The 17,121-nt window shown below is 43.8% G+C and overlaps 1 protein-coding gene across 3 annotated transcripts; it reads left to right on the top strand.

The window, feature by feature from the left end:
- On the top strand, positions 1–11,927 carry PSMG1 (proteasome assembly chaperone 1). 3 transcript variants are annotated; one of them, XM_004264565.4, is made up of 7 exons: positions 1–208; positions 1,509–1,615; positions 2,579–2,730; positions 5,039–5,101; positions 7,730–7,928; positions 8,815–8,951; positions 11,719–11,927. In XM_004264565.4, exons 1-7 carry the CDS (start codon positions 72–74, stop codon positions 11,791–11,793), a joined length of 870 nt encoding a protein of 289 aa, XP_004264613.1. In that variant the 5' UTR covers positions 1–71; the 3' UTR covers positions 11,794–11,927. The 3 variants fall into 3 exon arrangements, with proteins under 3 accessions (XP_004264613.1, XP_033274210.1, XP_033274209.1); XM_033418318.2 differs by lacking the exon at positions 1–208 and adding an exon at positions 252–493; XM_033418319.2 differs by lacking the exon at positions 1,509–1,615 and having other exon boundaries at positions 69–208.
- Positions 11,928–17,121: the final 5,194 nt, after the last annotated feature.

Genomic DNA, 17,121 nt, shown 5'->3' with positions numbered 1-17,121 from the left:
GGGGCGCCTGCGTCGGGCGCCTGCGTCGTGCTGTGGAGCCGCAGTTCAGCCGGGGGGGTGTGAGGGCGGTTATGGCAGCCACGTTCTTCGGGGAGGTGGTGAGGGCGCCGTGCCGAGCCGGGACGGAGGACGAGGAGGAGGAGGAAGAGGAGGGGAGGAGGGAGACGCCCGAAGACGGGGAGGTCCGGCAGCAACTGGCGCGGAAGAGGTGAGGTCTTGGGCGCGACGTCGCAGACCCGGCCTGGCGGGCGCAGGAGCAGACGCGCAGGCCCGGGGTCGCGGCTGCTCCGCGCTCGGCACCGATCCTCGAGGGGCACAGGGGGTCCAGACAGCTCCGGGGGCGCCGGGTGGAGGCGGCTTGCGGGGCTTGCTGCAGGCTGCGTGCAGCCGTCAGGTCCTCGCGTCTTTAAAGGCATCCTTTAGCTTTGATGCAGGTCGTTTCCTGCGGGCTTGTTAGGTTTTCCAGCGCTGCAGGGCTGTCTTCCCGCTCCAGGTTTGTCGTGTCTTTGGTTTATGGACATAAGACAGGTCTTTTAGAACTTTCTTCTCCGCCGCACACCTCAGTTAGTATTACGTATCAGTAGCAGATGGATATGTCTTTTTAAAAAATGGATTATTTCCAAACACACAGACACTGGAGAAAATAGTAAAATGACACTTTAAGCCCATCCAGTCACGTAAGTTCAACAGTTATGAAGATTTTGCCACATTTATTTTATCTCCCTCCACCCCCTAGGTGGGTCCCAGTCACCGTGGCCTTTCACCGCTACAGTTTTCCGAATGCGTCTCAACGATATAGGCATTGTCTTACGTATGCTGTCATCCTCCTTAACAATTAATAATACTTTTTGGATACTGTTTAATAGCCAGTCCGTGGTCAGATTTATGCAGTTGTCTCAGACGTGACATTTTACAGTGGGCTTCTGGAAATCAGAATCCTGGCCAGGCTCGCACCTTACATTTAGATGTTTCTTCTTTTGTGCTTCCTTTCGTTTGGAGCAGCCCCCCTCCTTTTTCACCCTGGCTGAGAGACTGATTGTCCTGCAGACTGTCCCATGCTCTGGATTTGCCTGATTGCTTCCTCTTGGTGTCATTTATGCAGATGTGTGTCCATCACCTGCATCTCCTGTAAAGGGAAGCTCCTTCTAAGAGGCTTGGTCAGTATTTTGCTGGCACGGATGCCTCGGAGGTGGTATTTGCAGTTTCTTACTGCACACTGTGCCCAGTTGTCCCACTTTTAGGGGTTCTAAGATGGATTGATCAGTGGGTCAGCTGGACAGCTTGATCCCTCTTGTACAGTTCTCCAGGAACTTTGCAGCAAAGGGTTTTACCTGTTAGTTATCGTCGCCTGAATCCAATGTTTCCTTAGGATTATAATTATGTTCTTTACAGAATTAAAGTTTGCATTTGACTTAATACAAAATCATACTTATAGTAGCCTTTTTGTCATAGTATAGTACTGATTACATTTAAATTGCTTTTGTTTCGTCTTTCGTTTCTTGTGTTAGGGAGGTGCGGCTCCTTCGAAGACAAACAAAAACAACTTTGGAAGTTTCTCTGCTAGAAAAATATCCTTGCTCCAAGTTTATAATTGCTATAGGAAATAATGCAGTAGGTAAGTGCAAGTGCATTAGACTACACATTTTGTTGAAAGAGCAAAAGCTGAAGTTACTTATTTATTTCCACCATAAAAGATTTCTAATGTCTGTTACTTTTTTAGAAAAAGTCGTAGCAGAGTAACTTTGTATCTGAGTGAATTCTATCCCTGCTCATGTGGCACTGTCTTTTTGATAAGCTTGAAAAATGAGATTTAGAGGAAATGTTCTTGGCTTTGGGAACTTACGAAGTCAAGGAAACACGGTTTCTAGTATACAGGTTTTCTTAGGCTTCTGGGCCTGTCGTGGCCAGACTGGGAGGGCAGCGGTGGCATGTGCAACACGGCCCCCTTGTCACAGTGGTCCTTGCATGTTTTTGAGTTAACCAACTCCTTTAAAAACATATGGAGCACTCTAAAAATGACAATAATAATTGCTACATTTTTCAGTACTTGGTTTCTAAGATCTTCACATATATGAATTCATTTGATAGGTTAAAGCCAGAACGGTGCAGAGTGCAGCTAGAACAACGCACACACACACAAGTACACAAACCTGTATCGTTTTAGGGGGTTCACAGATGTGGAGGAGAGCCTTGGGGAACCCCAGTGAAGATTCCTTGCCCTGTAAGGTACCCCTAGTGCTTGTAGAGGAGTACATGGTAAATAACTGCTGACTCATTTACATGAAGTTCTCCTGGCCTGAAATTTTCCACAAGGGTGTTACAGTGTGTGTCTGGTAAAGTCTGTCAGCAAACCTGTCTTCTCGATTCCTGGCTCCAGTACCACCTGTACTCAGGGTGTGGCCTTTAACTTCTTGAGGCCTCAGCGTGTTTTCCTGCAAGATGATGGTGTGCATAAGGTTGATGGTCTCAATGGCTCTTTCAACTCTAAGATTCTCAAGTAACCTGAATATCTTTTTTATTGAATAGAAAATGCAACTTGCGGATCCAAACACTAACTTATGCGAATTGTTTTTCACAGCATTTTTGTCATCATTCATCATGAATTCAGGAGTCTGGGAAGAAGTTGGTTGTGCTAAACTCTGGAATGAATGGTGTAGGACAGTGGACACTACACACCTGTCCCCCACAGAGGCTTTTTGTGTGTTTTATCACCTAAAATCGAATCCCTCGGTATGTGGGGCCTGACTTGTATGTTTAAGTGGGGTTCCTTAGGCATCATTTATGTAGTGTTCCTTTGAATTTCATGTTCCTTTATGTCTCCTTTTGGGCTGAGGAATTCTGCCTGTAGGCAGTGTTAGTAACCACTTTTTTGTCTGGTTCTTGTTTTTTTATTTTTTAAAATTAAAAACATTAAAAACAAATTTTAATTAAAAAACCTTTTTTTATTGAAGCATACTTGGTCAACAGCGTCACTTTTTTGTTTATATAAATGTTAACATGGTGTGTTGGTAAACTTCTGAGGAAATTCTGAAATAACTTTTTTAGAAGCAAACCAGAAACATTAGATATTTAAACTTTGCCCACATTCAAAGAATGATTTAAGCTGGCAAAGGTAAACATGAGAAAATGCGTACCCGCTGTGGAAGCAGGGAGTTCTGCTTTGTCGCTGTATACCCACCCGGTATTCAGCCAATGCTGAGCACAGCCTAGGGACTCAGTTAACATTGAGCAAATGGATGCTTCGTGCATTCTAAATACAATTCTGTTGACCTTAAGCTTTCATCCTCACCTGATTCATCCTGATTTTTTTTTTTTTTTTCTTTTGGCCGCTCCCCTCGGCTTTCGGAATCTTAGTTCCCCAACCAGGGATCAAACCCGTGCACCCTGCAGTGGAAGTGCAGAGTCTTAACCACTGGACCGTCAGCGAATTCCTAATTCATCCCGATTTTTTAAGTTATGAAAGATAACTCTGTAGCTGATGCCTAGTGATTTCATTGGAACCGTTTGTCCTAATCCTATCCTTGGGTTCATTGAGAGAAAGGAGTGTCCTGGGCGGTTTGGGAGACAGGTCAGGCAGGTGAGGTGGCCGGGCAGGTGATGTCTGTCTCGCCACCTGCTTGTCTGACAGAGTGCCGTTCCACAGCTGCTGAGTGCTTGAACAGAGGCCAGGGGCAGGGATTCAGACAATGCAAGAAGTCAGTAATTCCATAATACTATAATGTTAGCCTTGAAAACTAAAATTTGATTTTGTAATACTTAGTTTGTTTTTGTAATATGTTATCCAAAGTTATTAAAGTTTACATAAGGATTTTTGTAAACATCCAGTATTTATAGGAAATAAGTAATAAGGAAACTAAGCATTTTTTTTTTAAGATTTTTTGATGTGGACCATTTTTAAGTCTTTGTTGAATTTGTTACAACATTGCTTCTGGTTTATGTTTCTTGGTCCCGAGGCATGTGGGATCTTAGCTCCCTGACCAGGGATCGAACCTGTACTCTCTGTGTTGGAAGGCGAAGTCTTAACCACTGGACTGCCAGGGAAGTCCCAAAGCATGTTCTTTATCTGATCCTTAGTGGGAAGTTTTCACTCTAGAATACATCATGGAGGTCAAGCAGTAGAAATTTCTGTTACTGCATTTAGTTATACCATTGATTGGTTGGGTGTCTCTTGACTATCCAGAATCTTTGTGCGTAGCTAATTCCATATCTAGTCTTTCTCTTCCCCCTGTCCTTGGGCCCTCTTTTTCCCTCTTGTGCTGCTGCTTCATTTTTTTTTTTTTTGGCCACACCACACTGCATGCGAGATCTTAGTTCCGCCCAACCAGGGATCGAACCCGTGCCCCCGAAGTGGAAGTGCAGAGTCTTAACTGCCGGATCACCAGGGAAGTCCTTGTGTTTCATTTTTTCCCACTTGTGTCATTAAGTGTTAGTGTTTCTGGCGATATTTCAATAGAAGACAAAGTTGACTTTTATGGATGCTATCATTCCACAAGCATTAATAATCCGGAATGTCATCCTTTTACAGCATTGTACATTGCATGTTTTCACTTCAAGCACATGGTCTGGACATGGTGGCTAGAATAATATTGCCTTCCAGGCATCAGCAGTGTCCTAGGGTGCCGCTGGGCTGAGATGCTGCTGGGCTGCTGTCCTGATAGCACTTAATGTTTTTGTAACGCTTTTTGAGTTTGATCTTCACAGTGTGTGGCACCACCCACCCCCGGATGGGCAGCAGGCCTGGTGTCGTCTCTGTTTTATAGAGAGGACTCCGGTAGTACTTACTGATAGTATCTTTAGAATCTCCTGTGCCGGCCATCACAGTTGCTCTGTCAATGTGCACTTTTCTCTGATACTAACTGCCAGTAGTGGCTTGATTCTTAAATTTTAAAAAGAAAAATAAGTAAGGCAGTAGCAGATTAAGCAAAACAAGTGTTATCCAGAGGTTATGTTGGGATTCACATGATATGTATATGATGACAGTGTGGGGTGTGTGTAACATTTATTTGACCTGACAGAAAACTCGGGGTTTGATTTTCAGGTTGTGCTCTGTCAATGTAGTTGCTACGTTGCTGAAGATCAGCAGTATCAGTGGCTGGACAAGGTAAGAGAGATTCTGGGGTTGCTACTTCATCAAGGTTCCGTTTCTTTACACTTAAACCCATGTAGTCAGATGTTGAAGCGGGGTAAGTATTTGCTTTTTCCCTTAGAAATATAGTAGGAGTTTGTTACAGAATATAAAGAATAAAAGAACTCATTTGGCAAATGTGATCAGCAATGTGCTAAAGATCGTTGGTCATAAAAACATAAGACATAGTTGGAACAAGTTACCCCCATGAAACAGAGCAGGGTTGCAGCCACGGGTGAAAATGGGCCGTGCTGACAATGCTGCCCGGAAGCGCAGGGACGGGAGGTGAGAACCTGGGTTCCTGGGGTTGGTGCTCAGCTGACACTCACACCGGGGTTTCATCCATTTTTCGTAGCATTAGAATGGATCAATTGAGGCTTCATTTTGTGGGAAAATTGAGCACATGGTATGTGTCCACCAAAACAAATTTTTCAGTGAAGAACTTAGCTAGAAATTTTAGAGAATAATCATTAATTTTGGTAGTTGCAGGTTATTATTTTTAAATTATTTATTTACTTATTTTTGGCTGCGTTGGGTCTTTGTTGCTGTGCACACTTTCTCTAGTTGCGGCAAGCGGGGGCTACTCTTCGTTGCGGTGCGTGGGCTTCTCATTGCAGCGGCTCCTCCTGTTGCGGAGCATGGGCTCTAGGCGCACGGACTTCAGTAGTTATGGCTCGTGGGCTCTAGAACTCAGGCTCAGTAGTTGTGGCACGTGGGCTTCAGTAGTTGTGGCTCGTGGGCTCTAGAGCACAGGCTCAGTAGTTGTGGCGCACGGGCTTAGTTGCTCCGCGGCAGGTGGGATCTTCCTGGACCAGGGCTCGAACCCGTGCCTCCTGCACTGGCAGGCGGATTCTTAACCACTGCGCCACCAGGGAAGTCCAGTTGGTAGTTGCAGGTTATTTTTAAATGAAATAGCCCTTTTATATACGTCTTTTCAACATTGCAACTTAAATCTTAGGCATATTTTTATGTAGGTATTACAATTAAGTTCATTAGAAATAAAAAATTTGATGTACACCTGCTTTAAACCAGATTGGCATACTTAGAAACATTTATTAAAAGTTATTCAATGCATTTTATTAAATGAGGAATTTTCTAATAAGATCTGTGAATCTTATGGTTGTATATATGATTTTATGCTGTGTACCTACGTGTATTTTCTAGAGAGAGGGTCCATAGCTTTCAGCAGATCTCAGAAGGGTGGGAAGCTGCCATATTGATTGTATTGTCAGTTTATGTAGGGCGTTTTATTATTTTTGTGCTATGGAACAGCTGTTCTCTCTCAGACTTGAAAAAATGTAGAATTATGCATTTCCAAAACAGAATTTTTTAATCAGTATTTTCCCCCCCGGGGATACTCTTTGGGTCCCTCTGCTGTTGGGTTCACGTCAGCCGCATAATCCTGATAATCACACACAGTCCAACAGGTGTCAAGTATTGTGGCTTCAGATGATAAGTATTTTAGGGAGGATGATAAATCAGGCCTTGTGAGTAACGTTATAGCCCTTAAATGGGACGTGTCTGCTGACAAATGTATGTGGTGTTAAGTTTTGTGTTTATTTATAAAGCTACACTACAATTAAAGTCGCCTTATAAATCACGGCACATAATATAAAATCTTCAGTTCCCTTGCTATTTGAAATAGCCATTTTGCTCTCTTCATAAAATATTTTCAAACAAGGTGCAATGACCTAAAATCTACTCTTTTTTTCCTTAAAAGATAGCTGCTTTTTTTTTTTTTTCTTACATCACCAAAGATTTTAAAAGCTGGAAGGGTCCCTGGAAATCCATGAAATACCAACTTAGGTGGACATTGAGGTCTTGAGCGATTGAAACTTAGTCTACGATTGAAATAAATTTAAAAGCGAATTTAAGAATCATTTGCACTGATAAAACACTTATGAGTGCAACTTGCAAGTGATGTTCTTAGAAACATCCTTAATACAGTGTTCTTGAACCTATTATATTAGTGAAAGGATCACTTCCTGTTGCTGATACAACACTAGTCTAAGTGGAGCGTTCTTAGAGATACCTGTGTTAGAAGAGATCTTGATCACGTCACTTTATCCAGTAAAGAATGGGTGTCATTCCCATTCACTTCTATTCAGTGTAACACTGTTCTCAACACTGATTGCAAGTAGTGATCTTAGAAACAGAACAAACTGGAACAAACCAAAAAGAATAATTTGCAGGCATCTGTGGCGGGCGGGAGAGGGCGTAAACGAACAGGTGCTCATAGTTGAGTGACTGCCTTACCTGCCATGGCATCCCTGGCTGTTAGCTGCTCTGCCTCCTTTGTTCCTGACTTCATTTAATCCAGCTCACACCTCCCTCAGGTAAGTAGCCCTTAGTTCACAGGTGAGGAAGGTAACTTGGAGAAGGTTACCCAACTAGAAAGTGACAGAATTAAGATCAGACCCAGGTGAGAGCACAGCAAAGCATGGGTTTTGTTTTTCCATGGACAGTTCCACCCCTGCAAGGTGTGTGTGTGTGTATGTGTGTATATATATATGAATGGTGTAGATAAACAACTAGAGGGATGTTTCTATTCTGTCACAAAATTATATATATATATTTTTTAATTTGAAATCAATTTTGTGCTAGGTTTTTGGCTCTTGTCCAAGGAAGAATATGCAAGTAACTATTCTTACATGTCGACATGTTACTGACTATAAAACTTCAGAATCTACCAGCAGTCTTCATACTCCTTTCCTGAAAGCCCTAAAAACACAGAATTTCAGAGAGCCTCCTTGCTGTTCACTGCTAGAACAACCAAATATCGTGCATGACCTTCCTGCAGCAGGTGGTATTACAGTGCATAGCATTCACATTTTATCTTGTTATTACTTTATTCATAGTTATGAGTTGGACCAGTAGGGATCTTTTTGAGGCCATTTGTTAATGATGATTGATGCCATTGTATTGCTGTTTCTCCTCACTAATTGCTCTAGTTGCTGGTATATTCTGTTTGGTTTGTGTCTTGAAACTTTCCAGACACACAGTTGTATGAGAGCAGCTCAGAGTTCTTAACTGTTAGCTTCCGAGTTGCCATTTCTTTTTGGTCTTTGATAACTCATCATGCAAGCCAGTGTTAGATGTAAGTTGTTGGTGTATGAGAAGTTGGTAAAGTACGTTTTAATTGTCAGAATAGAAGCTTCAGATATTGAATTTTGGTAGTTGCTTCAATAGTTTATTTTTTATTCCTGTTACCAATTATACCCTAACATCATATCAAATTATGATTGTCACTTTTTAGTGGCTAATATGTTATAATAGATAATTCAGTGTTATTTGTTAATAAATAAAATGTTTTTAACTTTAAATGTTAAATTTACTAGAATAAATGGCTAAATATTTTACATTGTGCATTGTATATTTATTATTTAATTTACTTTAGTGTAGTCAGCAAAATTTTAATCTTGTGTCTTAGCTAACCCAGCTGTGTCTCAGTAGTATGTTCAGAAAATGCAAAATAAACATAATTGTAAAAGCAAGAGATAACTTAGGAAAATAAATTGGCTTTGAAAGAAAATGTGCATTATAATTGGTTCAGAATGTCAGTAAATGCTTTGATTAAAAGAGGCAACAGAGATGACTTTTTAAAAGCAGGCTTTATGAGTTAGAGGTATTTAATTTCAAAATCATATAACAGAAAACTTAAGTGATTTTTTTTTCTTGTATATTCATAGTTCTGAGTTATTGTCAAGTATGGAAAATCTCTGCAATTCTGTACTTATGTTATACTGATGTGATGAAATTAGACCTAATCACAGTTGAAGCTTTTAAGCCTGTACTTTCTTCCAGAAGCTTGAAAAGTTTGGTTAAGGTAAGGTTTTATCTCATTGACTTAATAGCTGAGTTATTATAATGAACTTAGTAACAAACATAAATGTATGGTATCAGTGTGAAACCTAAGCAGCACGTAGAGATCCTTTTTTCTCCACGTAAAGAGAAAACTGCTGGTCTGGCAGTTTGAATTTGATTGTCACATATTCTTCTAGATATACTTCTGTAACTTGGAGAATATTTTGATCATGTTTTGTCAGGATAGATCAGTGCTTTAAACCCCAGATGTTTGTGTGGAAAGATGTTTTCACTGTTCAAGAAGTTTCTGTAACTAATTAATTTGGAAGGTGTAATTTTTGAGAAGGCATTTTTGAGCACAGTATGGATCAAATTATCGTCATGTTTATTCACTTAATTTTACATGGGACTAGATGAGATAAATCTGTTCCCTGTTCTCAGTCTGGATATATCTGTGGGCTCCTTTCCCAGAAAAATACATATGGGAACATGTATAGAAAAGTTTTGCCAGTAATTTCAGGTAGTTTAGGAACTCCAATCCTCTCCCTAAGAGATTAGCTGAAAGTCCATGGACTCCTGGTTTAAGAACTTCTTCCTTAAAGGGAAGAGATTATAACAACATTGTTCCAAGTTGGAAGCCTTGTTTTATTCTAGAATGGCCATTGGTATTAGGGCAGCTTTTCTTGTAAGTTCTGTTGGCGTCATCTCATTTCATAGCTGTCATAAATTAGATTGTCAACTCCGTGGGAACGTTTTCCCTTTTGGTGTCCCCAGATCATCCTGAATATGATGTGTAGAAGGCCCTCAACCATTTGTTGAATTAGTAAGAGTGAAACTGTAGCTTAGTATAATTCAAGTATATCTTTCAGATGAGCTAGAGTCATGGATAATCTTTCAGACAAATTGAGTTATTTTGTATTTAGCATCTCCTTCCGAGGATATAGTAACTAATAGTGCTGCTTGCATCTGTAGTTAACCGATTGGCTCTTCCCACTTCGTTGAGAGCAGGGGCCATGGCCGTTGTGTCTCTTCTGGGCACTTTCACTGGAGCATCTTTGCCACAGACATTGTGGCTGCAAGCATGTTCACTGCAGAAATTTTCATCACATAACTAATTGTCTGAAAGGCAGTTTGCCATAAAAAATAAAATAACGAAAAATAAAAGAGGGACATTAAAAAGGACATAGTGAAACATGAGAAATGAATAACAAATTTAGAAAGATTTTATTGCAAAATACAAAATATTTGAATACATTTAAAATGTATGTAAATTTATGGCGGTACTGTGCAAATAACAGATTCTGTGGGTTGTACGTAAGCTCTTGTCTTCCAGGTTGTACATACATGTGAGCATACGTGTGTGTATGTATATATACGTGTACATATATGTGTGTGCGCGCACACACACACACACACACACACACACAGGCTTGTTGATTTGTCTCTTCTTTCAGCATTGCACCTATTCTTTTTCACCAAAATTTCTTCCTTCATTAAGAGAGATATCAGTTTCCAAGCCTGGGATGCATATGTGTGACCTGAGCCTCCTTATTGCCTTGTGAAACCTTTTCTGCACTGTTTGTTCTTGGCCTGTTGTCACATGTCCACTGGTGGACGTTCCACTCTGCACCTTCAAATCACCGAAGGATCTGTGAACTGGTGTGTTACCGTTTTCTAGTGTAGTACACGATCTGGCTTTATCCTCTCCTGTTTCACACTTCCCCTAAGTTTTGTCACCGTATTTTGTGTCAAGTCGATGTGCATAGTTGTCACGATCCCCTGTTTTAAGACGCCAGGTCTGCTCGTCACCCTGCACACCATCATGAGGGCCAAGACTTAAGTGACTTAGAGAGTCCTGTGTCAACAGAGAGACCCAGACTGTCGGCCAGTTGTTTCGTCTTTTGTAGCTGAACTGCCGTGCAGCCAGTTAGCCCCGCGGTGCGCACAGTAGAGAGGAGCTGGGGCTTCAGCAGGAGGGCCGGGCGGGTTCTGCTCGTGGTGCAGTTGGTGCTCAGGGCACAGATGCTCCAGGAGTATCTGCACTCATTCTCAGACTTGCAAATCATCTGCCCTGTGGGGTTTAAGTCAACTTCCAGTGTCTAAAAATATTCTTTGGAGAGGAAATTTAATTAACTTTTTTAAAGTGGCTCTTTGAAGGGTGCTGTTTTCTTAATGACCAGATACAGTCATCCTGGCTTAGGTCATCTCTTCTGTCCTTCTCAAAGTGGTATTTGGTCAACAAAATGGAATTCTCTTGCACGCCTGCCCCGTGGACCCCACGGTGCTGGGTGGTCCACAGCCTGGAGGTGGCGCAGGCGGCCGCTGTGCCAGATGCCAGCCAGGGCGGGGGTATGGGGGCGAGGCTGACCCGAGAAGAGGCCCCACGGGGAGGGTGGCCCTCCAGCTGGACTGGAAGGGTGGGTGAGTCCTAGGGGAAGGAACGTGCAGAGGGAGGCGGCGTGAGCACGAAGTTGGCAAGTTCAGGGTGCGTTTGAGGAGAGCGGTGGGGAGCGTGGTATTGGGGTGCAGACGGGCATGAGCTCAGGTGGGCCAAGCAGAGTGTTGTGTCCGTCTGAGGGCTTTAGGCTCCCGGGAGATCTGAGGTCCCGGTAGAGCTTCGGGCGGGGGGCGGGGGGGGACACGCTCAATGTCGTGTCTGCCGAGCGAGGAGGTGAGGGGCAGGGCCTGTCACGTTTGGTGCCCTTCTCTGCTTCTGCCTCGAGAATGTGCCTTGCTCCTGACTGAATGCTCAGCCTCACTATATGAACGCCTTTTTTCTCTCCTTCCAGAATATTCCCCAGAGCACAGAGATACTGAAGAAATTGATGACAACAAATGAGATTCAGAGTAACATTTACACATGATTCCAAAGATTGTTTTGTAGAGTATATTACCCATCCATTCCTAGAAGGGGAGCGGCGTGCACTGTTTTGTAGGTTACTTTTTTTTCAGGGAGGTGTTTTGAGGATGTTAACAGAATAAACTTATTTTAAATTCATTGTAGTTTTTGTTCCTTTTTTATGGTGGTACTGTTCACACCTGAAATAAGTCAGACGTTTTTCTTTATCCACTAGGTGGGAGTATTGTTTTATTTGAATATTTTAAGGTAATAGAGTTAAATTGTTCAAAAGCTACAGATAACGACAGGTTTTATAATATGGAAAAATATATACTTTGGTGCAAAAATTCTGTATGAAACCTGAAAGTTGATGATCTATTGGTGATTCTTATTATTTGGAAAGGTTCTGTTTTATGAGTTCTTCAGTTTTTTGTGTGTGTGTGAATAAAAATCAATTTACTCAAAGTGAAACCAAAAAATTTGTGTTTCCTCATTTTCAGTAATATCTCACAGAAGCCTCTTTACGCAGACTTTCTGGGCTCTTTTGCAGGGTTAATGTGTCGATGTCCCCAGCTCTACTACGATAGAGTATTACACTAGACTGTGACTAGATCGTGAGCTCCAAGGAGCCACACTGCTTCACAGACCCACAAACTAAACTGGAACCTGCATCAGTGAAGATAAATTTTAAGATGGTGGAGTGGAGAAGTGCTTCTTATGTCTTCTTCCTTTCCTCCTATTTCGTTATTGAGTCATTGATACGTTATAGATTGAGACAGCTTACCCATTTCTGTCTTCTAGATTCAGTGTGTTTGTTGCTACTGGTTGGAGGTGGGCAGGGGAGACTGTTGGCTCCCCAAGTAAGCTCGGTTTCTCTCGTAGTCAAGTGCTGTGAGGCTTGTGCGTAGCACACGTCAACGTGCCCGGGTGATAGAAACTGAAATATTTTACGTCTTGCAAGAATGTATGTATCCATCCGGCACTGCGTTTGTAGAGCCCTGAGGTAACACTGGGTTCTGGTCCCAGCTGGACCTGGAGTCTTTTCCTGCCCTCAGGGTTAGTGTGGAAAGTGAGGAAGATCCATCCTGGAGTGAACCTATGTTCAGATCTCAGGGCAACCCTTACAGGCTGGTGACCTCAGGGAGATGCCTTCAAGCAGGGCAGATGCCCAGTTTCCTCATCTGTAAACTGCAGGTAAAACTAGAAATCAGGGACTTCCCTGGTGGCGCAGTGGTTAGGACTCCGTGTTCCCAATGCAGGGAGCCTGGGTTCGATCCCTGGTCAGGCAACTAGATCCCACATGCGTGCCGCAGGTAAGAACTGGCACAACCAAATAAAAAAAAAACAAAACTAGAAATCAAAGTTTAATGAATTAATGTAAATGTGCAGTCATTGTTACTTCCCTCGAGTCTCAGGTTTTCACCTGCCTGATGAGGATTCTCTCTGCTTACATTGTTGGGTGGTTGTAAGAATAAAAATATAAAAATGCTTTTGGTGAACAGTAGAGTGGTATTTCCACACACACACACACACACGTGTACACACATGCTGAAGATGCCGACCTCGTGGTGCAGCCAGGAGGAGGCCATTTCCTTCTCAGCACTCCTCCCACCAATCTGAGAACCACAATTCTTGGCGATGTAGAGCGGCCAGGAGTGGAGTAGTTGGAAAAGTTTCATCAGGCGTGATCCTGGGAAAACCATAAAAACAGATACCCTGGGATGGTGGTTTCTCATTAATTTTGGTAAAGAAAGAATCAGGTGGCCTCAGCTATCCAGGAATAAGCCTCTGCAAGAAGCAGCAGGTGGCACCTGCGGGAGATGGGCCATCAGTGCAGCAGAGGGGGCCGTAGTGAAAAGCGAGATACCAGAGACTTGGTGTAGGGTGTGCGGCTCCACAGCCCTGTGCGGGGGGCGCGGGAGGTGTCGGGGGAGACTCAGAGCTCGCGGACTTGGGAGGTCGCCTTTTCCGGGTAAACGTCGGGCTTGGGTAGGGTTCCCATTCAAAGGGGAGTAGCCGAAACAACATACGTGGGCCCCACGAAGAGAACTGGTGATGTAAAGGATAGGAAACGGCCTTAAAAATACAGAAGCGCATTCTATTGAAAACTATAGAAAACGGCTCTTTTTTAGAATTCAGGGACTTTGGATTTTTCTGAAAGAATGAGAATGTATGAGATGAAGCTAGATGAAAGGAAAATTTGAGAACTGCATAGAAGATTTTGAAAGAGACAAAATTTTAACTTTAGAACTAAAATCGGTATCATATAGAAGTAAAGGCCAGAACGAGTGCAGTATGTCATCTGAAGTGTATATACTGTTACATGTAAATTACAGTATATCATACAGCGCCATTATGTTGGAGACTAAGCTGAAGTGGTGTCCTTAGTTGCCGAAGGACAGAAATGGAAAGATGACACAAGGTGGCACAAGGTAGCTTGCCTCCAACACGTAGGTAGTGTCCTGGTGGAGGGATCAGATCAAGACAGTAGTGAACGACAACAGAGATTTTTCTGAAGTGAAGAAAGACTTTGAGTCTGTAAATTAAAAGAGCCCCATCAGTGGTAAGAACGAAGACATAAAAAGCTAGATGTACCGAACCTAAAGGCCAAAGTGCCAGGCACATAAGAGCAAAATGATAACCTGTCCACTAGCTATTACTGCCTAATACTCACACTTGAACTTGGAGACTAAATGCAGCCATTATCCATTTTTTGAGTCTGCAGGTTGGATGAGTGATCCTGGTCAGCTGGTCTTGGCTCCTGTATCTGTGGTCAGGCGTCTGATGTGAGTTGACGGGGTCCTGGCTGCTCTGGGATGGCCTCAGCTGGTGTGGTTTGGCTCTCTTCCGTGTGTCACTCCTGTCCCCCCAGCAGACAAGCCTGGGTCAGGGCTGTCTAGGCATTTCTCATGGTGATTACAGAGCTGCAAGAGAGGGAACAGAAACTAGCAAGTGCTTCTTCAAGTTTCTGTATCAAGTTTGCTGTAATCCCCATGGTCACATCCAGACAGTATGGGGGAGGGGGGCACCACCAAAAGGTGTGGATGGGGCGGGGACGAGGGGGCATGAGAAGTTGGGGCCGTTAATTTTGCCTGGTCTGCCCTCTGACCACAGTTACTCATGCCCCTTGCACGTGCAAAATACGTGCATCCCAGTCCTAGGACACCCAGCGTCTCGTCCAGTATCCGGCTTGAAGTCTAGAATCTTGTAACCTAGATCAGGTCTAGATGCATCTTCTACAGAAACCAACAAACTAAGAAGACAAGGTGTCTGTTCTCTACACACCCAGTGCACAGCGGTGAGACAGGGACAGGCCATCTGCAGGAAGTGCTTCCATTTGAAATGGCAAAGACTAGGACATAGACCGTAGGTGTTGGTCTGTACCGACTCTGAAATTCCGCTGGGCAAATAGTGCCCAGCTCCCCTCCCCTGGGAGTGAGAAGTGTTCCTTGACGAGGCCCAGTTTCTGTCCTCTGGCAGAGCCTCTTCAGTCTCATTCTCAGCCTTTATGTAAGGTGTCCTTTTTCATCTCATGCCTTGTCTACTCTCAAAGAAGTGACCTTTGTTAGCAGCTCTGTAGCTTTCTGATTCATAGAAAGATGAGTGCCCAAAATACGACACCGTTAAAACACTGTGGGCTTTCTGTGTATCTTTTTTTTTGAGCTGCGCTGCAGTTTGCGGGATCTTAGTTCCCTGACCAGGGATCGAACCCATGTCCCCTGCAGTGGAAGCGTGGAGCCCTAACCACGAATTCCCTCCATGTATATAATCATAGTTTGCTCCATGCTCCAAACATCACACTGTCAACAACTGTGAAGGGTCAGGGATTTTGCTGACTTGCAAACTTACAGGTAAGCCTGCCACAATGTCCTGGATCCTGGTATGGACTTGAGACCCTGGGATAGAGACAAAGGACTGTATTACAGCATAGCATGAAGCCTGTGCTGCTTGTTTGTATCAGTTTCACCTGCCCCCGTCAAGTCCTACAAGGATGATGCAGAACCATCCAGGTGGATACTGTGATCGCAGTGGGTCTGCGTCACCACTGAGGACCCTCAGGCTTAGGGAATCCAGATCTTTTATGATGGACAGCAAGCAAACCTGTCTTTTCTCTGTAGGAAACATTATTTCACTGGACGTTAAGCAGATTTGCCCTTTGCTCCAGGAGACACCACCTCTGTCTTCCAAGACCGTCTGCTCTACAAACAGCCTTGAAAAGATAGCATCTCTGCTCTTAACAAGTGCAGATGTGTGAGACTTCTCTCCCAATCGTATTCTCCTCGCATCTACACTGCCCCTCCAGCCACTGAGCAATCTGACCAGTAGGATTTGCTAACAGCTTGGATGGATGGAGGAGCCAGGGTGAACCCCAGGTCTGTGTTCTGAGCACCTAGTAGAGTGGGATTACATCAGCTGAGGCGGGGCTGCTTGCAGGTTAAGGAGAGAAGCCCAGTGTGGTTCTGGGTATAAGTTTGAGGTGTCAGCTGGGTGTTCAGGTGGAGATGTTGAGTTGGACACAGGCTGGGGTTTGGGAGACAGGTCCCGGCTGGCGGCTAAAGATGGGAGTCATCGGCAAAGGGACCATTTAGTGCCTTGGGGCTGGGTGAGATCACCGGGCAATGTGTACAAGGGACTGAGGTTTGAGCCCCGGGGCCCTGCAGTGTCAGTGGTCAGGGAGATCCCAGGAGACCGAGAAGGGCCTCCGGTAAAGGAGGATGGAGCTGGGAGACCATGGTTTCCTGGAAGCCTGTGAAGAAGGTGCTTGAAGCAGGAAGGACTGTTACCTGGGCTTCATGCTGAAGACACATCAAGGAAACTGAGGTTGGATTTCTCTGTGTGGTGGTTGGTTGAATGAGTTACATAGTCCTTACTTTGCACAGAGATTCATAAAGGGTAGCAGATCAATAATTGTTCTGAGGTTTAGGATTTGTGGATCACGAATGTGAATGGTGGTGGTTTCTGAAGAAAAGTAAACAGCAGAACGTACACAAACGATCACTTCTAATTCTGATTTCTGTCTTTTCAATGCAATGGAGACTCATTTCTGAGTTGTAAAGTTTCGCGATCTTCATTTGGGCAGAGGAGAGGGCAGAGAGAAGGGGAAGGTGTGAGAAAGATGAAAAGAGAAAGAGCGGCCTGGAATTCTGGGTTCTTAGGGAAGTGGGACGAGTGATGCAGCTTGGATTCCCCTTTGGGACTTTCCAGATAAATCAGGGCTCAAGAACAGCTCAGATTCGGCTTGGTCGAGAGCCTCCAATAACAGGAGGAACTCAGTTTGCATGCCATGCCGCCCACGTCTGTGCAGCTCTGAGCTAATCATCCAACTTTAGAATGTCTCGGTGCTGGTAATCCA

Source organism: Orcinus orca, chromosome 5 (assembly GCF_937001465.1).
Source record: "Orcinus orca chromosome 5, mOrcOrc1.1, whole genome shotgun sequence".
Taxonomy (NCBI): domain Eukaryota; kingdom Metazoa; phylum Chordata; class Mammalia; order Artiodactyla; family Delphinidae; genus Orcinus; species Orcinus orca.
This window is presented reverse-complemented; position numbering and strand designations above follow the sequence as displayed.